The sequence below is a fragment of the Acanthopagrus latus genome, chromosome 5, assembly GCF_904848185.1.
Source record: "Acanthopagrus latus isolate v.2019 chromosome 5, fAcaLat1.1, whole genome shotgun sequence".
NCBI classification, from domain to species: Eukaryota; Metazoa; Chordata; class Actinopteri; order Spariformes; family Sparidae; genus Acanthopagrus; species Acanthopagrus latus.
The window spans coordinates 21,394,363-21,418,440 of NC_051043.1; the positions used below are offsets into that span (position 1 = coordinate 21,394,363).

General features: G+C 42.4%; 1 protein-coding gene across 2 annotated transcripts in view; it reads right to left on the reverse strand.

Annotated features, from left to right (window-relative positions):
- kcnip3a (Kv channel interacting protein 3a, calsenilin) overlaps window positions 1–24,078 on the reverse strand; it is a 47,970-nt gene that overhangs the window by 22,212 nt on the left and 1,680 nt on the right. Inside the window, exons 2-3 of one of the 2 annotated variants that reach the window (XM_037099451.1) lie at window positions 19,251–19,351; window positions 5,734–5,908 (exon numbers count right to left, since the gene is read on the reverse strand). In XM_037099451.1, the coding sequence (XP_036955346.1) occupies window positions 5,734–5,908; window positions 19,251–19,256 (181 nt within the window). In that variant the 5' untranslated portion in view covers window positions 19,257–19,351. Of the gene's footprint in view, window positions 1–5,733; window positions 5,909–19,250; window positions 19,457–24,078 lie in introns of those variants that run through there. The other variant, XM_037099452.1, reaches the window with a different exon arrangement.

Here is a 24,078-nt window from a genome sequence, read left to right on the forward strand (position 1 = left end):
CAGAGGAAACAGCAGGCGATAACAGACAGAATGGGACTGATGACCAGCGCTTAAAAAAAGATAGAAGGATACCCAGGAGTGCTGATTCAGCCGGCAGTGGTTTGATGATGTTTGTTGGATGAGAGGACACAGGAGGAGGACGGAGGATAGACTTACACCTAAAAATCAATGACGGACGGAAGGACGTACGGACTAACTCAAGAAGGACAGGCTGGTCAAAAGATGAACAGAACAGTAATAAAAATAATCATCTTAATTTGGAAAAGGTGCCTCTGATCAGACAAAACCACCCAAAAAGACTACATCAGCAACACTGCATTACCCAAATAATAAACGGAAATACATACTGTGTTTAATAAGAAGCACTTTTAAGGTCTAATATTTCTTTCTAAGGTACAAAAGTCTTTAAAATAAAATTCAGTAATAGTGGTTACATGATTAAAAACAGCACGTCCCTCTGGGTCAAACAATCACACCCACGTGAATTATTATCGTCTTTACTAGCATATAAGTACCAGAAGAACAATGTAAAAATACTCCATTACAAGTAAAAGTCCTTCATGAATCACGAAAAATTGCTTGATTTATCAAAACTTATTAGAACTAGTTTTATATACTTAATACACAGTTAGGTAGTTTCAGACGTCCAGTTGATCCAAGCAAAGACGTCAGGGCCTTTCCAAGGGTCACAAGAATGAACGGAGACTCTTTTATTTGATTTAAGGGAAGGAAAGGGGGAAAAAAATCCTGCTACACCAACATTAATATTAATCAGATGTGAGTTTATATACAAACATATCTTCCTCCACCATCATCCCTTAAAAATGTTTTTTCTAATGAAATTACCAGAGTCAGTCATATGACACCAGACAGGTTGATCATCTTCACCTTCCTTTAAATAAAATGAAACATGGCCAGTACTCATCATGGTGTACATATGGAACAGAAAAGACATGCTGTAACCCTTCTATATGTATATATATATATGTATATGTATATGTATATGTATATGTATATGTATATGTATATGTATATGTATATGTATATACATCTCTTGTTAATCTTCTAATTATCTGATTTTGTGTAGCCTTATGTGTGCAAATAAAAATCAATAAATGAAATAATAAATATTGTATAGTTTTACCACGTCAACCCTTAAACAAAGGGACAAAAACGACTTATTTTGTGAGGAATATTATTTTGTATTTACAAGCATACATCTTAATTCAAAAGTAGTAGAAGCGCCACAGTTTTTCAGTCACAGATAAGAGACATGATAACAAACGTATATACCTTAACATATTTGTGAGCACAGGAGAAAAAATCAGCATCATCTATTTAACTTTAGTGTTAAGAAGAAGAATTTAAAAGAGGAAATACCTTGAACTAACGTCCCAGTGATGAAGCCAAAGAAGCAGCGCAGCAGCTTGGTGATCTCATTTTCACACTCTGCCCTGCAACTATTCATCCTCTAAACTTTGACCACCTGATCACAGCACCAAAGTGTGGAAGAAATAAAAAAAACAAAAAAAAACAAGAAAACTTGGGGGTCTCACAAAAAAACGAGACCACTCAAAACACTCCACAAAGGGGGAAAAATGAAAGAGGAAACATCAGGAGAAACTTCACGCCAAAGAAGAAGGATGCTCTATGTTCAGTCGCCAAGTTGGACCAAGTGCACCCTACAAGACTTGGAGGAAAAGTCTCCCAGAGGATGTTTCCTTGGCGTGATGTTGCCTTCATAGAAAACTCTCTAAAGCTCCCTTTTCAACTGGTGTCCCAGTTTGCTTACAGGTGATCACTCCCTCCTCCTCCTCCTCCTCCTCCTCCTCCTCCTCCTCCTCTTCTTCTTCTCTCTTCTTTCACTTGTCCCTCTCCTCTACCCTTGTCACCTCAGAGGAGGTGAAGTGAACTGCATGATGTTGGGTCTGCCCTGGAGCCTCGGTCGCTGCCGTTTCCTATGACCGACCCTGACAAGCCACAACACGCAACACCGACACCCGTAAACACTCCTCCTGTTTCAGCTGTCGTCAGGCCGCAGCGACGCATGGTCACCGGGACACGCTCACCCTCTGAAGTTCACCTCACATTTTTTCTTGACAGACAGAAGTCACAGAGAGAGAGAAGCCGGTGCAAAAGTATTTCACAGTTCAGTGAAGAAACCAAATCTCTCTGCTCAGCTTCTCCCCTCCCTCCCTCTTTGGTCTCTCTTCCATGTCTAATCCGACTCATATTACAATTTTCATATATAGTCTCATCGTCTTCCCCCTCTAAATGGCCTTATTATCTCACTCTTCTTCTATGGTGTGGGAGTCACTTTAAATTCAGAGATTAAACGGTGTGCTGGGTGTAATTTATTACTATCAAATGAAAGACTTCTCCACGTTTATCTGGAGCAGATAGTACAACAGTGGGGTCAGCTTCAACATTTCTGGGTCGGTAGGGAAATAATTTATGAATTCAATTATTCATAAAAAACTATGACCATGACTTAAAATCATATGTCTTTTGTTTTTCAAACAAGAAGGTAATCCAGACACTCATTTACATGTAAGAAACAAGAAAAATATTAAATAATTTTATTGACGGTACCAGTTGTACGTCTTCGGTTGCTAGGGTAAGGAGTGGATGGATTAGTTTATCAAAAAAGTAGGATTTATAATGTCGGAAAATAACATATAAACAATAAATACACAAATTGCATCACAGTTACAGTTGGTTACAGTTCTCTTCCTTTTTTGAATGTTACGTTACACATCTTCCACAAGCTTGTAAAATCCTTGCAAGCAAAGTCAAAGCAGATTGCTACAAGCTTCTGGGGCTTGAAGAAAGAGAAGTTTTGGTGGTGATGCTTTATAATTTAGTGTGATGGAGGGCTATCAAGTTTGAAACTGGATTAAACTTGACTAAATTAAAGGGGCCTGTTGGGCCATTACCGTTAATTCTGTTACGTAACATCCATTGAAACGAACACGTTTGAAACACGGCAGGTGGTGTTGATGAAGAGGTACTCAAACTCATCTGATGAGGCTGTGAGGTTACGCCACACAAAAAGGCTCAGAAACACTGAATCGAATTATCAACGGTGCGTTTAGGACTTCAAAGTCTGTGTGTCTCCCTCAGTGCAGCCTCATCTCCCTGAGCCTCATCTCAATTTAAGGCTACTGCAACGAGGAAACCGTTTAAGAGTCAAGAGTTCCCCACACTCACAGAAATTAGAAAAATCCTTTCTTTGTCCTGGTTTCTTGGTCTTTAACCTCTCCAGTCCACCTGTAGACTTTAGTTGCATGTCACTCCCCTGTCATCATTTCCCTTTAATCTGTCTACTGTTCCCGTTCAATAAAGCAGTCGTTCTCAGACTATATTACAGCAAGGACCCCTTAAAACAACAAGTCAGACCATGCACCCCCATTTAAATGTTTGTTGTCGAAGGATTTATAGATGCTTTATTGTGGAAAGTGCATGAAAACCACGCTCAACAGAGTCTTTGGAAAAATAAATTATTCCTGCCTTTTACCACATTTGCTCAGCTACACTTCATATCCAGCAGTTATCCTGCTCATCCCTGCTAAAACCACAGCAACCCATTCAACACCACCACCACCATCAGCCCACCTCTCACTGATACACATCTCCATCTCCTCGTTGCTATTTTTAGCAGGTGGCCATTATCGAGGTGAGGGCTTGCCCACCGACAAAGCTCTATCTCTGTTCCCCTGGCATCGCCGTGATGAAACAGACCCCGTCACAGCCGCGATTCTCTTTCTCTCTCTGCTACTGCTTGTTACTCACTGTGCTCCTGTTTCACCAGCACAAAGAGCGCTTTCAACGATTTTTCGCAACGTCAGACAGCAAAGAAAGACCCAAAGGATAATGTGTGTCAAGGTGTGTCAGGGAAAGTTAACTCTGGTGACATGTTACCGTTTGCCTGGACTCACAATACCTGAACCTGCTGCAAAAACATTCGTATTTGTAAGTAAAAGTCCTGTAAACTTCCAAGACTGGGAACAGATGTCTTTTGTTGCCACTTGGAGCTGCCAAAGTGTAAAATCACCCTTTGAGGCTGTGAGGAAAAAACCACATCGCAGCACTAAACAGGATTGCGTGATAAACCACAAGGCCAGGTCTTATACAGCTGGGTTCAGCGCTCACATTTCAGTGACCTGCTAGAGTACCATTACATGGTGCATGAGGCTAACCTGACCTCAGACCTTTAAGGCAGGTCACTATCACACTCATCTGCTTCATTCACTTTAATGAAATCTCTCCTGAGCCCCAAGTAATGTTTACTTTTTAATGAACATGGCCTTTATTTAAACCCTTAAAAGTGTTTTGAGATCCAAAACAAGGTTTAGGTTTTTCTCTTTTCTTTATTTTTCACAGCACAAAAACAGCTACAAGCAGATAAGAAGAAAAAGGAGGAGAAAACAGTACATGGGGCAGAAAAACAACCAGGAGGATGTAGGACACATGGTAGAGTGGGAAAAGAGATGGCAAAAAAAGGAAAAGGCAGTTATATGGGATGAAAATAGGAGGTAATTAAGAAAGGAAAGGGACAAGTAATGATAGGAAGAAGTAGGGAAGGAAACAAGATGGTAAAGGATGGGAGAGCAGGCATAAGAAGCAAGGGAAGGAAACAAGATGGTAAAGGATGGGAGAGCAGGCATAAGAAGCAAGGGAAGGATACAAGTAGACAAGGAAGGGGAGAGGAGGTATAGATGGGCTAAAACAAGTTGGGTAGAAGACTAGTAGTTAGGAAGGAAGCAGGGAAAGGAACAAGGAGTCAGGAGTCAAGGAAAGGAGGCTGGGAGGGGGAGGACGGATTAGGGAAGGAGACAAGTACGAAACGAAACAAAAGGAGCTAAGGAGAGGAGCAAGAAGGGTGAGGGGAAACAAAACTAAATGAACAGGGGGTAAATAGACTAAAAGTTGAGAAAGGAAAGAAGGTCATGAAGGAGAAAGGAGGGAAGGAAATGAACAATTGATTTGCACAGCTGATTGCTTTAAAAATAGAAAAAAGACAACTAAAATTTGGTGTTTTTAATGTGGATGGCACTAAATCTTTCCCGTGCTCATCAGTAAAAATGTGAGATGAGGCTGGAATAACAGTTGAAATAACTGCAACCTCAGTGGATTAAACTACAACCACACACCGGTTTGTAACAACACTGAGAGCTGAGGAGTCAGCCTCAAGGCTTTCATTCACAAACACTTCTGCCTCCCTCCCTCCCTCCCTGCAGGCAAAAGATTACTGTGCACAGTTGCGTCAGGACCACTGGGTGGAGCACAAGAACAAACCAGGGCTGGAGCCCAGTCCAAGCGCCAAACTGGATCCAGGAATGTAGGTTAAAGATTCAGGTAGTCCTATTGACTTGAGTTTCACCAGAACAGTCTGCACGTATGTTTGTTTGTGAGAGGGAGAAATGTTCAGAGGCAGTTAAAAAGGCGCAGAGGAGGGAGAGGGCAACTGTGCAGAGGTTATTAATGGCGTGTTCGGGGTGTAGAGACATTTGACAAATGAGTGTATGCAACTAAATGATCTCTGGGGAGTTGACCCTGTGGTCAATGAGTCAGTCTTGCCCACGGGGACGTCGGGAGGCCAGGAGAGGTCCAGCCAGTCAATTCGGCAATCGATTCAAACACAGTTACTCACACTTGTTGTGCGCTCACCGCACCGTCAGTCTCACCAACACATTACACTCACACATGATCGGTTTCTCCCCCTCCTCTCACCTTTTTCCTGTTGCTGTGTGCTGGCGATGATCCATTTGACCAGGCAGCACTTCATCAGTGCTTTCCGAGAGAACCGCGGCTTCTGCCACTTCCCAGAGTCCTTCACCCTGCCTGGTGCAGGCTCCACGCCGTTGGCATCTCCCAGCAGGCTGCCATCGACCACCTTGCCATCCGCCTGAAGGGAAGGGAACGGGAGAGCGAGAAAGAGAGAGAGAGAGTTCAGGTCGATATGAAAATTAAACAAACCAAGCTTTAAATTAAGCAGGAGATTATGCGTGTGCCTGGAAAATATGATTAGCTCTTGATCTGGATGTTTCTCAGGAACAAGTTAAAGAGGATCAAACGGAGTTCAGCTCATCAGATTTGTCATGTTTTATGAGTGTTTTTGGGTCCAAATCTACTGTCTGCTATAGCTACACTTTCTACATGGGCATTTGTACTTGAGTGTAAGAACTGGACAGACAAACAGAAAGGCAGGCAGACAAACAGGCAGACAGGAAGACAGCACAAACTGAGCAGTCAAATATTCATTCTCTTTTAGCTCTGTTTCTGGTCTCCTCCAGCTCCCGAGGAAAACATCTGGCTCTTTAGCTGCTAAATGCCCCCCACCCCCCCTTTGTTTTCCAGCTAGTTGCTAACTGTGTTTATCTGCTGTATTGCGCTGAGCAGGTAGCGTTCAATCGGCTTAACAGCACTTATTCAGTGAAAACAGTGATGCTGATGACAGAGTGAACAAAAAAAGAGTAAAGTTGCAGCCAAGAAAACCAAAACAGTGAGCTGACACACACTAAACACTCTGAACACCGGTGTCTTTAATTGTTTCGTGCACCACTGAGCAGCTTTCATTGGAACGACCGGGGCTTCACCTCCAACACAGCCTCCAGATTTCCCTTGTTAGATCTGTGGTCTCAATGAGTGTCACCTTTCATATTTCATGTACTGCAGCCATTTGAGCCATCGTTTAAAAATATTGATTAAAGCAGCTATACGTGTTCACTTGTTTCATACAATGTTTAGTAAGCCCTAAAGATGGCAACATAAGGGATGCTGTAATTGACTAAAGCAAGACTGCTGATAACTCGACTTGACTAGTGTACTTGTTTGTTTTACTGCTGTTGTCGTGATTTGTAATATATATCAGCCCCGACAGCCTCAGCTGGTAATGTTTTCTCCCTTTGAGTGCATGTGTGTGTGTCATCATTGCAAAATGTGGCTGTGGAGACATCTGCTGTAGCAAGAAAACTCAGCATAACAGAAGCATTTTTAAGTACTTTGTGTTGACAGATGTCTGTGTGCAGATTTTTGTCAGTGCGACGGCGAGCACGATGCAAGATGCAGTCATGAAACCTCACAGGAGAACAGTTGAGATCAAAATGAGGGCTGAGTTTGAAGATGGGTGCTGAGTACTCATGTAATAATGTGGTAATCAATACCGATTGGTCTTGGGTCAGAACACAGGATAATGTTGACGGGTGTAGCGACTGGCGTGATGTCTTCACAAGATGGTCTCTAGCTTCATGTGTTCATTCTCATAAACATCCACCCATCTTCCTAGTGCTGCTGAATCGGTAGCAATGCATTTCTGGTCAAACAGCAAAGATCGGGGGAGTAAGCATAGCGACAAAGTACAGCAAATAGGAGTATGGTCAGAGCCTATGGTGTGACAAGCCGATGACTGTCTTTGTGTCGTTACTGTCACTGACAGAAGCGGGAGAGGAAAGTTCTGCAGTGCTGGTGTAATTAGTGTTGGAACGCCTTTTGGATTCCTGTGTTTGAATGTGGACTCCACACAATATGTTTCACAAGCCAACAACACCATGATGTATGGCTTCACTCACCATATGGTCTTGAACATATTTTAATGAGAATGGATTTCATCTGTTGGCTGCACATAGAGTGTATACAGAAAAAAAAAAGAATAAAGGGAGCCATCTTTACTTTCAGAGAGGCGACGCTTTTTAAAGGAAAGTTTCTGGCAAAAAAACTTGCACTCCAGAGACAGCTTTCTACGTAATAAGGGTGGAGGTGAGGTTACTTTAACATTGTGAGTTAATCGCCACCTTGAAATATCTACCGACGCCGACGAATTAAAAGCCTTTTTCTTTTCATTTTCATATTCAGCCCCAATTTATCATCGTGGTTCTTACTATGCGAGACCAATCCCCTCCAGCTCATTCATATTCAGCGTTTATCCTCTTTCATCAATGGAGATAAACTTGACTTCGGAAGTTTTTTCGCTCTAATATAAATTCAAATTTCTTTCCTTCACATCTTGCCGTCATTTCAGATTATTTCGCCGCAAAACAGTGATTTGATCCGATGTGATATAATTTAGCAGGAATTTATTTTCTTAAATTCTCAACAAGCTCTATTAGACTGCTCCTACTGGGTGCATGAAAACACACACGCACACACACACACACACACACACACACACACACACACACAAACACACACATACATATATATGCATGCTGGAGCAAGTGTGGGGAGGAAGATGAAAGACGTGAAGACAGAACAAACAGAGGCTCTGTTTACTCTGTGGGGAGGAGAGGAAAGCAGAGGATGATGGAGGAGGAGAAAGGGAGGGAGATAGGAGGAGGGGGCACACACACAGAGGATTTTAAATGCCTATTTGATCCCATGGGAGTCTGACCAGGCAAATCCCTTAGTTTAAGGTAGTGAGAGAGAATGAGAAAGAGAAAACATGTAAAGAGAGAGAGAGAGAGAGAGAGAGAGAGAGAGAGAGAGAGAGAGAGAGAGAGAGAGAGAGAGAGAGCAAAGGGGAAAAGATGCAAGGAGCACAAGGTCTGCTCATGTTCCTGGAAGAAACCAAAGGCAATTAGCATAATGAATACCAGCCTATCTGAGGAGAAGAAGGACACAGCAGAGGACGGAGGGATCGAGGCAAGAGGATGGGAAGATAGAGAAGATGAAGATATGGAAGCATTTTGCTGGGGAATACATTTTGCACGGGCTATTTCGGGGCATCTTCCACATGAGCAGGCAGATAAAAAGGGCAAAAGATGAGAGGGGAAGTGCAGAAGGGAAGGAGGGAGGAGTGAACATCTGCATAGATACACACTGAGTCGAAGTGGCTCATAACATAATGAGAAGGCCCCGAAATGGAAAGAGGCGACGGAAACTATTCCATTTATCCCCACATCTATTTATTCACAGATCAACAGTGGCACAGCAGAGACACGTAATACGGGAAAAAAGGCACAAGTAATGAGCTCAGCAGCGACTCGCTTCTTTGGAGAAGTAAATTAGAAGACAGGATTGTTTTCAGTGTGACTTTCCAGTGGATGTCACAAATTGGAAGGAGGCCGCGAGACAAACAGCCGCAGACAGACGCATTGTAAACACAAGAAAAATTCAGCACCGCATTGGTTTGTTTATTCACGGACCGCTGGACACGCAGGCACACTCACAATCATGAGGCCTACACACACACACACACACACACACACACACACACACACACACACACACACACACACAAAGTTTCAACTAGTATTTTTTTATGTTATGTTCCTTCTTAACGCTTCAGCTAGCTTTGTCCTGGGGCAGCACTTCCCCCTGTAACATCCTGCAACGTCCTCTGAAACACCCACCCACCCACACACACACACACACACACACGCACGTATCCTATACAGCAGAGTGTATACCCATAATGCTCAAAACAAACACGGAGCAGCGACGCGGTGCACATCGCTGTGCTCTTCCATAAATGTTTTAATATCAGTCGCCATGTTGTTAGTTCACGTTAACGTAAGTGTACATGAAGCATAAACTCTGGCCTCATAACATGAGGTCTTCTCACCGGTAGTCCACTGTACCCAACAGAGAGAGACACATGAAAAATACATGGATAGAAAAAAGTGCAACAACCCTTTTTGGCATCTCCTGCAAAAACATGAATGTAAAACTTCACATCTATTTAGCACTGAACTGGCAGACTGTCTGGGCACAAGCGCAACCAGAAACTGAGAAAGACATTCAGTAAATTCCGAGTGGTGGACACGGACAAACATGGCAACCCAGGGAAAACAGACTTCTGCAAACAACAAGAGACGGTAGAAACAGAGCAGCATTTCCTGCTTCGGTACAACCTAAACAACAACAACAGGAGCATAAAAAAATCTTTACTGAAATAAAACTCAAATAGGCCTACCAGGGGTTCAACACACTCTCTCAGTTCAAACCAAAACTCAATATTTACCTTGGGGAAAAAGTAATGGAAGCAGCAAAATGTGTCAGAGCCTGAGGGAACGCGAGCAGAATAACCTGCCAGAAGTCCTTCAAAATGTGACCTCTTCATTAGATTTGATTTTTATTGTATGTTTTCTTCTGTTTTACTATTGTAATCAATGGTTAAACTATACCTCACCCTTTCAGATATTCTTCACTTATGAATGTGTTTATTCTTCAATAAGATGAATGGCCAATGAAGCAAAAGTGAGAGGGGTGGAAAAGAGGGAACGCTCGAAGGACGAGCGATGAAGAGGGAATAGAGAGCGCTGTCGTCGTGTAATGTCATATTAGCTGATGGGGGTTTTTCATTAATAAGTTATATGTGATTAACATTCCACCAGGCCACAGCTGAGATACAACATGTCCGCTCTCTCTCTCATATTCTCCTGTAATGTCTCGGCTCATGTACTGTAGCATTTGCTCTGCGTGACGGCTTCTTCAAGGTCCAAAATGTGCTTAAACATGCCATGACTCCCTGACTCCAGGGATGATCCTGGAGTCACAGAGAATTTGAGGGAAAGGACTGTGAAACAGTCAGTGAATATCAAGTCTACTATAGTCACTGCATTAACAGACACTTAAAAAAGAAATGCTGATGCTTTTGGTCGGTATTTGACTCACAGTTCTAACAAAGCGTCAATATAGCATGGAAATGAGACTCAACAACCAACTAACCTCTCCAGAATCACCTTCTTTACCTTTAACATCGAATAAAAAATGAAAAAAATCAAAGACTAGAGACTAGACTAGAGAGCTAGATATATTACACTAAATGTTTTGTAAACTAATCAAATAAAGAGGGAAAAAAAGAATAAAGGTCTCACTAAGAGATTTATTGGACTGCAGTCTAAACAGACCAGGGTATTTATTTGACTGGGATCCAAAATGGAATTGGCTAAGTGAATCCCAGTCCTACTAATATTAGACAAACCATTTTAGACACAGCAGCAGCCAAGCTTTGCTGGGAGCGTTTTTAGTTTACTGTCTCTCCATTCAGAGAAGGGAGTATCACACTCATTCATACATTTTTCATCCCGCTTTCAACAGTTTTGTCATAAAAATATTTATTGTCTGTGCAGCTGCTCTATATTCTCCACCTGAAAGTGAACAAATATAAAAACAACCTGGCAAACTCATGTGAGACGAAACAGACGACACGACACAGCTAAACAGCTATACATGAGGGATCAGAGCGGTGACATGAAAGCAGACACAGGACATACAGACTATAAATACAGTTTACTGAAACCCAAATTCACCTCTCTTTACAACATCCGCCCACATACTGTAGCTGCAGCACAGTGATACCTAGAAGACAGTCAACAGTCCTGCATTCAATCAAGCACAGAATCGATCTTTAAACAACAATTACACGTCTTGTGCGTGAGACTCTGGCAAGAACGATATCAAATCAGAATGTTGTGGAGATGCGTTTGTTTTTTAAGTTTGCCACCATTGCTATTAAATTCACCTGTTCACCATCTGATCTGACTTAGGCACAAATATTTAAGGTTATGTTTTAAAAGTTGTGTTCACCTTAAGTTTAGTCTTGTTCAGGGACTTCCCTATTCCACAAGTAGCGCCGGCGACTAAATGAAATGCACCGTAACTCTGGGTAAACTCGCACATTTGTGATAATAACAGAGCACAACCGAACAAAGGTCTAGTCGTTTTAATACAGAATTCTTACATTTTATATTTTTAAGCGCTTATTAAAAGTAACATTATGTCGGACATCCACCCCAACCCTGCCCCATCTATGCCTATCACTGTCTGAAATCAGCTACTCATTGTTGTAACAACTGCTTAAACTGAGTGTTAATCTGCCACTGTTTTCATTGTAAATCACATGTGTGCTATAAACTTGTTGAATGATCTATTAGCCGACGGCAGGTTAGCTAGCATTAGCCTACTTTTCCAACCGCCAGTTACCAGTTGTTTCTTGAAAAAAGGTTATTACATTTACAGAGAATGTCTTTTATTCCCCATTCATCCCGTAAACACAGCCACAAGCTTCCATTCCTTCCTGCGCTCCGTTTTTAATCCAACATCTTTTCATTGTTCAACACATCTCATTGATCCACAGTGCAATATTTCAAAGACCTAACCTAATTTCACTTGGAATGACAATGAGAGATACACGCACACATATATACGTACATACATACATACATACATACATACATACAATGGAAAAGGTGAATAACACAACCGTCATTTAATCAGCCGTTCATATCAATATCTATTATTTCTCTTCATTCTGGATGTCAGCACAAATCTGTCCTTCATCGCTCCATCTCCTCACCTCTTCATTCCATCCAATTTATTTCACGGTCAGTCACTCCCGCCCCATCTCTGCTCCACACACACACACACACACACACACACACACACACACACACCCTCAACTTTCACCATAATCTCACCTGTCAGCAGACTACTCTCCAGGTGAGGCAGAAATACCAACTGGGATCTAAACACAAGGGAGGCACACTCAACCTCTGCGAGAGTGAGAAAGATGGTGTGTATTTCTGTGTGTGCGTGTGTGTGTGTGTGTTTCCATATGTAGAGAAATGAGGCGTGCAAGCAGAAGGAGGAGTGCGGTGACAAGGACTGACAGCACAAAGACAGAAATACAGTTAGTGTTTCATGGAAAAAAAAACAAAAAAAAAACAGCCTTCCACATAAATTCAACCACTCGGGATTTCTCGCAGAGGAAGCAGGAGCAAGGTGTTCTCAAATCTCTGCCATGCAGGCACGAAGACACAGATTTACTGGGTGTTAGCTGCTTTTTGTTGTCAATATGTTAAAAAAATAACACAGAAGAGATTTGTTCCAAAGTGAGTCAGAATAAAGCGATATTTGAGTTGTAAAATGAATGTCAGCACAAAAAAAAAGTTCAAATTCAAATATATAAGAGAAAAGACAAGAAATGTTGGAGCTTGACCTGTACGACAGATTAAAAGTCAGAATTCATCTGTTTCTGCTGCTTCAGTTTCATCCATTTTTTTTTTATCTGCCTCTTGTCAACTGTCTGGTGTCCATCAGCTGTTTCTCACATTGTTCTGGAACAAAACTAGAAGTCGTGCAATGTTGATTAGAGCCTCGTAGGAAGGAAGGTCCACGCTGAAGGAGCTTTTGAAAAAGTGACAGCTGCTCGTGATAATGCAGCAAAAACTTTAAAGGCTTTTGAAAAGCAATCAAGCACACTGCTAGATGTCACCATATCCTACACACTGGACCTTTAACTCTATCAGAGGCATATCGGCAGTAAATCTCTTTCTATTTCATTTTCCGTGTCATTTCAACTTAATTAACAGCGGAACAGTTTCAACAAAATAAAGTGTTTTAACCTTTTTATTATAAATCTTTTCCTTGTCATGTCATTCATCTTAAAACATGAAATCTCGACAAGGAAAGCAGACCGCAAACGAACCGTGAAGCTGAAACAAAAATATGTTTTATACCGAAAACAAGTCACGAGTTGATTGACAACAGAAAAACAGCCTCACAGATGGCAGTTTGGATGACAGTTCAAGAGCCTGACTGATGAACTTCTGGATGCGTGCCACCCTCCATCCGGCAAAACTACAACCTTCGCTGAGAGTTGATCGAAGAAGAAAATCTACACATGATCGTGTACAAGATGTGGTTTTGCATATGAAGCACGCTGCACCCTGAAGAAAAATATGCAAGCAGGCTGATGGTCGAGAGCTGATACTATTTGTGTCCTGACTGCTTGAGCTTCTCAGTATGGCTGTCAGTGTGAATCAGTGTGTCTGTGGGAGGATGGCACATCCATATGGACTGCATGCTGTTCGTGTGTGTGTGTGTGTGTGTGTGACTGAGAGAGCGAGAGCGAGCGTATTATATTGATGTGTGAGCCTTCATGTGGAGAAAGAATTAATACTCTGGGGAGGCTCTGAGCAATAGAGGAGCCATGTTTCAATTATCAGCTCCTCCTCCTCCTCTCTCTCCAATACACACACACACACACACACACACACACACACACACACACACACACGCATCAGTCCATGCCAAACAAAACTGATGCTGTCATTCCTCTTCGTATAGGTCAATAAATACATTGACGGATAATGCAGATACATTGTATGACGATCACAACATCAATTGATCAGTGACTGATAGTTTACAGCAGCATCTTTCCACCTCGCTGCATTTTTTTTCCCATCTAGGTCGATAACACTGTGGCTGTGCGTGGCTTTAGTGTGTCTTTCTTTATGTACACTGACAAATACTTCATATGGACAATTTCAAGCTCAATCACATGACAGATATGCCCCCTTTTTTAACGCCCTGACACTGATAAAATGAAACCACAGAAAGATGAAATGTAGATTTCAAAAGGAAAAAGGCCAGCGGAATCACCAGCTACGGAGCGTTCTGGTGCACTGTTTCTCTGCAGTGCTGTGGAGAAAAGCTCTCCCCAGCCTTTGATGTTGGAGTTGGATCAGAACTGTGTTCCCACTTTGAAGGATACAGTTACCAGACCTGTTCAATTATTTAAATCTCCCAATCGCTCCACCTATTGAACAGGTGGGTCCCTCAGACACTTTATCAGGTGCAGCACAATGCGCTGTATGAGTGTGTGTGCGTGTAGCCGTCAGCCTGTCTGCTGTAGTGTCACTGATCTGTCCGGGCTGACTGTGTGCGACTGCTCTGATTGACACGCCGCTTTGTGGAAAACTGCAACCTCAGACCGAGCCTCTTAAAGGAAAAGACCAGCATGAAATACTTGTTACGTGAGCTTTAGAGTCACAGTGAGACGGCATCTTTATCTCCAGCTCAGTTATGAGAGAAGAATATGAAGAGTATGAGCTGTGCTTTAAGACTGTGGGCTGGTTTTACCATCTCAAAACCCAACGGATGTTGGAAGGTAATTGAAAAAGACAAAATAGAATATATAATCTTTGTCTATGGCATGTTAGATTGATAACAGGATCCATAGTTAGATGATAAAACGGATTGTATGAGACTGTCCTGCCAAGAAAGATGATCAGCTGATTAAGTGTGCAGAGGACAGCAGGGAATACACACACTTTGGTTCGGTCTTTTGGACAATGACCAAAATTGTTGTGAAGTCTGTATTATTTTTACCGTGACAATGCAGCTCCTAAGTACAATCTTACTTTAAACAAACTGTGATCTCTCCCTAAACCCTACCAAGTTCTTTTTAACAGTTCTGGAAGGTGCAGACAAACTATTTCTTGTTGATAAGAGAACGAGATCAGAAATCGCTTCTGTGTGTTGTGGTTTGTTGTTCAATTATGAGGACTTCTTTGTAACATGCAGATAAAATTCAATCACAAGAAAGATTGATCGATCGTAGCCTTAGTAGACCAGAATGCAGCCACATGACATGTTGGGATCTGAATGTATCTTGTGTTTTTCTAGACTGGATTAACTCCTACATGCCTACAGAATCTAAGAGACAGTGTTTCTGTGAATGTAAGGTGGGTTAAAGGGCGAAAAAATTACATCCTGTACTTTTGTTATCGTTAACAAATCCAATCAAAAGACCAGAACCATCAAGAGTTAATCCGGATTTATGCCTGAGGCACCAGGGTGATAAAAAATGCAGAAACACGTTAAACACTTTAGTTCCTTATCAGAAATCCTAACAGATATACATGATCAGACCATATCCTGCTTTAAGTATCTGTTTCACTTCACTTTGTGATAGAGAGCGACGGTTTCAACTTCTCAACTCAGTCACCAGACCACAATGTTAGCTGCTGACATCTCTGCAAACCAGTGTTCACATTTTTATCCATCATAGTACCATACTGACATTTCTATAATACATATCCTATCACGTTCACATTACACGTTTATGACCTGACTTTCATATGTGGAGGGGATGGCGGGACAGTGGCCGCTGTTCCAGACTGCTATTTTTAAGAAGCCCACAGGAGAATTTTGCTTGTGGCGACAAAAACAAGATACTTTCCTGAACTAACCAAGTGTTTTCTGGGCCTAAACTAGACCATAAGCACAACGATGTCACAACATTAAATACAAAAGGTTTAACCTAAAGAAACAAAAAGTTGCAACATAAAGAAATGTACGTTTTCAGCACATCCATGGTTTGCAGGAACATATGTTATGAAGCTTTATTTTGGAGATTGGGTTGAACTTATTTTGCCTTTGCTATTGTCGTTATTTGATGAGTTGACGGTCATTCAGTCACTGTGATACAGAGTGATAGCAGTGAGTAGAAGGATGTGTGTAAAAAAGGAGTGGGCTCGTGAAGCTTTCTTCAACTCCTATGATGTCTTCATCATTTACTTTCTCACGTTTTCTTTGTTCCCTACTTGGTGTCCATGTAGCCAACACAGCTTCAAGTGTAAACCCAATAGTAACGCTGTAATTCCAAAATGCACAACGATAATATCAAGCTTTACTCCGACTTTTTACCCTTTTCCACGTTCACCAGCCTCGCCCAAAGCTCATTTCTTCCTACTGAAGATGTAAGTCCCTTAGGGTTTACAAATACATACTTTCGTTTCTATAAATCACTCCTGAAAACAGCTGGCAAAAGCGGACCTCACTCAGCTATAAGGGTTTAACAGTAGGATCTACTCTTGGCAGGACAGTGGAGCTCAGCGGATCAGAGGAATAAAATTTATCAGGCTTTGGCTACATAGACAACATTTGATAGCAGAAGTGGACGCAAGCTGATTGTGAACATGAGATCACTTAACCAAATCCAAGGTGGAGCTTTTTTTAACCCGATGACAAATCCGAAACACAATGATGTTGAATACTGTATGAAGATGCGTTAGGACTCTTTGTGACAGCCGCTCTGATCTCACTCAACTGACTCAGAATGAGCAAACAACTACAAACCACTGTTGATCTTACATGCAGTCATTCTTTTTGCCAAAACTGAGTGAGTCACAACCTCAAATATCAGCAACTCGGATGGCTCACAGCGTGATTTAATTCAAACACCTGCATGTCGATAACCAGAGAGAGCACAAAAGAGAGGAATCAAAATATTGGAGGAGAGCTGCTGCTCTGATGATTATGGCAGGTGTCACCCTGCTGCTAATAACGGCTGCTCATGCCAATAATTTATACAACATTTTTCAGAAAGAGACTGTAAATGTTAAACACGTATATGGCCGTGAGCGATACCCAAAAACAAAGAGACTGAACAGCTGCAACAATCAACAGATCATTAATCTGCCACTGTATTTATAATTAATCAATTGTTGAAGCCATTTTTCAGTCTAAATGCCAAACATTGCTTGAATCCAGCTTCACAAAGATGATGATTTGTTAGCATTTTAAAGACATTTTTTGCTCAAATGATTCATTGATTAATTCAGAAAATGAATAGATTAGTGAGCGAGAATGATTAATTATCTCTGCACAGGAGATTTGTTTTTGCCTGTGTCTCTCTGTTTGTTGGCAGCTAGGTTGGCTGGTTTGTCAGCCGGATTACACAAAAACTGCTGAAGGTGGAGGACGGGGTTCAGATCTGGATAAAGGGGACGATCCAGGATTTTCTTTTCTCACTTTCTTTGAATCTGAAATAGATAACTCTACAGAAAGATAATTAATCATTATTTTTTGTACTCATAATTTCTGAGTCTCATTCCCAGCTCATCAAATACTGACGCTCTCAGATGGCCAGCACCCGGTGGCCGTCTGGGAACCATCCTCCTCTAGAATCTGCTTCAGCTTATTTGCCATTTTCATTCATATCTCAGAGAATAATGCATCAATCTTAATGAAAAAAATCTGGCGTATACGGGTGGCTGGTATCTATCACTCTACAGAAAACTCATCTGCAATGATTTTGATTATCACTGAATTGTTATTTTTGGCAAAAATGTTTTTTGACTGACCATTTTTCTAAATTTGCAGACAAATTGTTCACTAAACGATTAACCGATTGATGGCAAAAACAGTCATCAGATCACTGGCTGCAGCTATTTGAAGCCATCACCAACAAGCACACACAGCATGATGAATCGAAGATGTGGAAAACACAGAAACAAGTGCACATATGTGCTACAAACCACACACACACACACACACACACACACACACACACACACACACACACACACACACACACACACACACACACACACTGAAGCCTGCAGACCTCAGCCCTCCGACTGATTATGTTGACTGATCAACCGATTCACTGACTGACAGATTGACTCTCTGAGTGATTAATGATGAGCCTCATCATTCACAGAGGCTCCACCGTCCTGCCACAACCAAAGCACACACAGAGCTGCGTGCGCTCATGCAGATGTGCGTGCGCCTGCTGCCAGTGATCTAGTGTTTGCATCTGTGCACAGAGAAAACATCTCTGAAATGAAACCAGAGGTCGAAGCTTCCTCTCTGCTCCTGAACGACCATGTGAGAGAGAAGCTGCAGTCCTTCCAACAAGAACTTCACTTGCATCTGCACAGACAGGTTGTCCTTGTTTCCCAGCCCACCATGAAGAACCTTCACTGAGATGGGAACATCAGCCAGAAGCAGATCATTCTGGGTCGTTATAATGAGCCCTGCCTTGCAAGGTGTTGAAAGTCACTTCAGGGAGGCTGGGCTTTCCCTTTACAGTCTATTATCTCGGATTTAGACTCAGAGGCTGCTTGTTGCTGAGGACAGATCTGCTCAATTGTTTCAGAGCAGAGGCAGAATTACAAAAACAATCTCCCCCTCTTCTCAGAATTGAGGATTTAAGGCAAACTGTGCGGATTTTAAGCCGTATTTTTTTTAAAGTCACGCGTGTATCACTTGCCGCCACATGTGGAGGAATCTCCACGCACATCAGATAAAGCACGCACGCTTAAAAAAAAATACAAAATACAAAATACAAATTAAAAACCATTTGGAAGGGAGCGAGAAGGAGGAAAGTGTCGAAGACGTGATTCCAAGTGACACTTGCTGCTGGAAGCCGTCTGCAGAGGAGCGTCTCCTCCTCAGCCTCCAGCAGGGCTGCAATTACATAACTTCACTCCCAAACTCAGCTTTCAGCAAAAGTGGGAGCAGATGAGGCGCCGAGGGAAGCAGGAAATAAAATACCATTATCTTTTTTATCGCCAACAAGTAAACCTGGCGAGCAGACCCAGGCTGTTGATTTAACTTAGGGCGCAGAAAAAAACAAAAGCAAAAAAAACCAAACCAAAACAAAAAAAGATCATTCCAACCTGTCGCCTCGTCGCGCCAACGAGAACAGAAACATGATGTCCAGGCTCGAGTCTTACCTGCATGTTGTCCGTGTGCTGTAACGGCGAACACCGACGGCTGATTCACTGCCCGAGTGTGTCCTCTCTGCGCGGACCCGCAACCTCCGACTGCCGCTCCGCTGGATGCGAAGGAATGCGCGCACACACATCCACACGCACACACACACACACACACACACGGAGATATAGAGAGGTGGGTGGGGTGGAGGGAGGGGTGCAGTCAGAGAGGAAACAAGTGGACCGTCATCTTTTACAGCGTGATGATGATGATGATGATGATGATGATGATGATGATGAGAAGAGGACAAAGTCAACAGGCTGCCAGCAGAGTTCACTCTCCCTAAAATCACCTGCAGGAGGCTGAACACCTGGACCACAGCTGGTCCGCAGCACAAGAAAAGAGTTTGTGTGTGTGTGTGTGTGTGTGTGTGTGTGTGTGTGTGTGTGTGTGTGTGTGTGTGTGTGTGTGTGTGTGTGTTTTACATTATTTTTATCCTTCACCTCTCTTGTGCTGCAGTAGTGGTGAATGTCCTCCTCTCTGGTATAATAATAGCCTATAACATCTCTTAATAAAGGGTTGTTTTTTTTTGTTTTTTTTTTTAAACGAATGGCTTCATTAATCTTCACTACACAGTCTAATCATTCTGTGTATATCACTTTAAAGGAACAGTTCTCATACAAAAGAAGATCCAGTCTATATCTGCTCACCCTCACGCCGACGGAGAGTCGGGTCAAGTTTCACAGTCGGCGAAACATTTCTGGAGCCTCACAGCTAAAACCGAGTCGCAGCATTCTCCTGCACAGCTGAAGTCGATGGGGGGGAAAAAAAGACTAGCCTCGTGTAATCTAAGTCTGTGGAAGCCAAGAAATCCAAATTAATTTGAAAATGCTTAAGATGAAAAGCCGGGATAAAAGCAAACACCATCTGAAGTGGGTGCAGAAGCTCGACTGTGCGTGGAGCTGGTAAATAACATCTATTCATATCAATTTACTGATGTCGGGGCTTCCAGAGACGAGTTGTATGTGAGTCTGTTTGGGGGTGTTTTTGATCTCCAGCTCCCCATCTGTTACCACTGTTATGAGATAACGCTGCAACTCTGTTTTGCTGGGAAGCTCCAAAACATGTTTTGCAGACTAATAAACTTCACCTGACCCTCCATCAGCATGAAGATGATCAGATAAGGACTGAAATTAAATGTTTGAGTGAACTGTTCCTTTAACCACTCACAGTACCTTGTGGCAGCAGGTAATGCTTCTCCTAAGCCCCTCTTCCTGGCATTCATAAGCAGCTTATAGACACTTTCAGACTAAAATTCTATGTAACATGGCCTATTATTGTAAAAACTGTGAGGATATTTCCATGTTTACCTTCCAATGAAGCTTCCAAAATGTATGATCTGTTAATGAGTTAAAGGCAATACATTACACACACCTGTAATCATGTTAAGTGTATTAAACAGATAAACTGCTAATATACTACATAGGGGAGCCTAAGCCTAAGAGATCTGATGATCATATAACATTCATGAAGAAAGAGGATAGACGCACTAGACTAGTCAAGTACCTGAATCTCATCTCATCGCCCAATAAATAAAAATCGTCTTCTATTTTGGTCTTATTCATTCATCGTTCCTCTTCTTCGAGATCACTGTGACCAATTTTAGCGTGTCAAGCAGAGACAGGGGAGTCCTTTGAGCGCGCCTGTGTGTTGCATTAGATTACAGTATGTGATTGTCATTAGAGTGATTGGTACAGAAATGCAATTACAGCCCTGTTGGAGAATCCGCGCGCTTGGTGAGGAACTGAATCAATTTGGCCGACCTTGGCTCTCCGTGAAGCTGCCCGGAGCAGAGAGAGGGAGCGAGAGACGGAGAGAGGCTGCAGCGCGATGCTAAATAGCAATCAAGCCAGGTCAAGCATCCTCACACATAACGCTGATTGCATGATGAACAGCCAAGAAATGTAAATAGCCAGCAGGATGAACGAGGAGAAGGCCATCTGACTAATAAAACTGCCTCCTTTTAGCCACCAAAGCTGAAGACACATTTCCGTATGTTCCCCCAAGAGCCTCGAAAGCACCGAAGAGGGCACGTTGAGAAAAACACAGTCATGTGGGGTTTAATTTCTGCGTTAGCTCCCAGCATGTCTACTAGAAACAGAATTCTGTCTGTAGCATCCGCTCTGAATTCCTTCTCTTTGAATTCCTTCTGTCTCACATAAAGATGCTGGACGTAGATGTGAGGAACACAAATTGGGAAATTATCACCTGGAGTCGGCTGATACACCACATGTACAAAAATCCCTGCAGCGGTCCTGACAGATTCAGGTACCTTTAAACAAATTCCAACATAAAATCATTCAGCACTGCAAGCACACAACACATAACACCAACAAAACGGAGGAATTCAATACAAAGCCATCAATTTCGCCCAACCTTACTGATTAGTCAGTTTGGGGTATGTAGACAGCCGGTATGTACACATAGCCGGTACTCATGTCTGTCACTTAAGTAAAACTACCAGTGCAGTGGCAGATCTGGAGCGTTTGGTGGTTTCACAAGCTCGTCCTCCGTGTGATGGTGATTTTCTCAGTACTCTAATGCCCCGACACACCAGGCTGACGGTTGGCTGCTGGCCAATGTCAGGGCTGTCTACGAGCGTCTGTGACCACCGGCCCATGTCGAAGCCTTTTTGGCCAAAGGACCAAGTTGAATTGATTGGTTACTGGGTTTAGTGAATCAGTCCATGAGAACGGAAAATTTAAAATCCCCTTAAGCCCTGTCGCCATGGCATGCAGAACATCCAAGCAGGCTGGGCGTCGGCTGCAGTCCTTGTGGTGTGTTCAAGTGCAGGTTTTCAACGGAAACAAAGGTGACAGGAGGCGACGCAGCATTCGTCCTTTGTTGCATATCCTCTGCCGTCAGTTTGGTGTGTCTGAACCACGAGAACTTCTTAAATAGACAGAAACATTTAAATACTAAAAAATGAGACATTTGCAAGCGAAGGTATTTTCTCCACCCTTTTTTTTTTGTCTAAAGCTAACCAGACCATTAGCAAAGCGTTGTTACAACATGAAATAAAGCATTTTAACAAAAACTTACCTTAAACTGCAACATAAAGAAATATAAAGTTTCAACATATCCGCAGGAATGCCCCTTGCTAGCATTTATTCTGACGAGTGGGTTGTCCAGTACCACAAACAGCTTTGCTATTAGATTATGCTTAATGCTTATTTTATTATGTTTTAACAGTTTGTACACTTGAATGTCATGGTAACACAACATTTATGCTTTGGAAATTTTACTGACTTTTTAAATAACACTACTGCTAAACGGTTGCATCACACGATCGGACAAAAAACACTTGCTTTACATAAACTTTCTCGTCATAAGTGACAATCAACATGTAATCTCCGAGGCAGACACACCTCCTGACACAGCTGGGTGAGAAAATTACCCGCTGATTATAAATCAGCTGTGGATATGCAACTCAATACAACAAGGTCTCTTTGAAAAAGGTCAGAGGTTCAGGGGGGAGATTATAACTCTCTTAAAGTTTCTTATCTCTAAAGCGGCTTTTAACAAAGTGATTTTTTTTTTTCTGTCTCGACCGTTATCTCCATCTCCATCTCCGCCTGTCCTCTCTCATCTTGTTTTCCACTTTACACACACAGACTCACACACGCACACGCACAATATGTTCACAGCTGATACCACACAAATAATTGCGTCTCCTCTCATTGGGTGTGCATCACTTAGAGGCCAGCGATGGGGGACAGCATCTTAACGTGTGAGCGATGGAGAGGGCGAGGATTTACACGAGAGGGAGTCACACACATTCAAACTCTTTACCCCTCCTCTCCCCCTCTTTTCTCTCTTTTTTGCCATGCAAACACACAAGGACGCACACACACACACACGCAAATGCACATACATATGCACATGCAGAGCATTCGATTTGTCTTCCTCACAGTGAGGAAGGATAGCAGGTATCAGAGAGTATGGGCTCAGCAGGACAAACAATCAGTGCAAGGGTCAGCTCCGTCTGAACCCACGCAGAATACACATGATGGAAACAGCTCTGGCCGAACATCTGCTGCAGCTCTCTGATCCTTGGGGGATATAACATGGTTGACCAGGGCTGTTTAAATCAGCTGCTGGTCCCCCCCAAGGACATCCATAGTCTCTTCTGAAGAAGAGGAGGGACAGATGTGGAGGCAACGCTGTGTTCTTACTGGACACACAGCAGTATTTAATACTTATTGTGCCGTTGTGTCCCTTAAACTTTTTTTGTGACTGTGACAGAGCATGATGATTGGATTTTAGTTGCTCCATTGAATCACAGGGTACAGCTGAATGGAAGCATCTGCTGTTATGTTTATCAGCTCATTTATTCATGTTTGTCCTTCAGTTTGTCGTTTGTCTGTGTGTCCTCTAGAGGTTTCCCGCAAACACATTACAGAACCCAGCTGGCAACGGACGTCAGCTTAGCACCAGAGAGGTGTTGCACTGATGTTGGACAGATGTAAACTAGGTTTTTAGTTGGAACTAAAATGAGGTTGACATCACAACTCAATATCAGCTTGATATCAACATCCAGTGCTGGATAGAAACTCAAAATCGAATATCCATTAACGCCCGAGGTTGGTCGATATCAACGTGGAAAAACTGTCCATCATTTGAGACCCAGGAAACAAAACAACAAAACAGGAAACAAATGCAACAGAAAGTCTACTCTTATTGCCTCTCACCTCAGCGCGTCTCATTCGTGTGTGATTTATGTGATGAAGCTAATGCACGACTGCACTGTCCTTATGAGATTAATAATCATCTATCTATATTATCTGC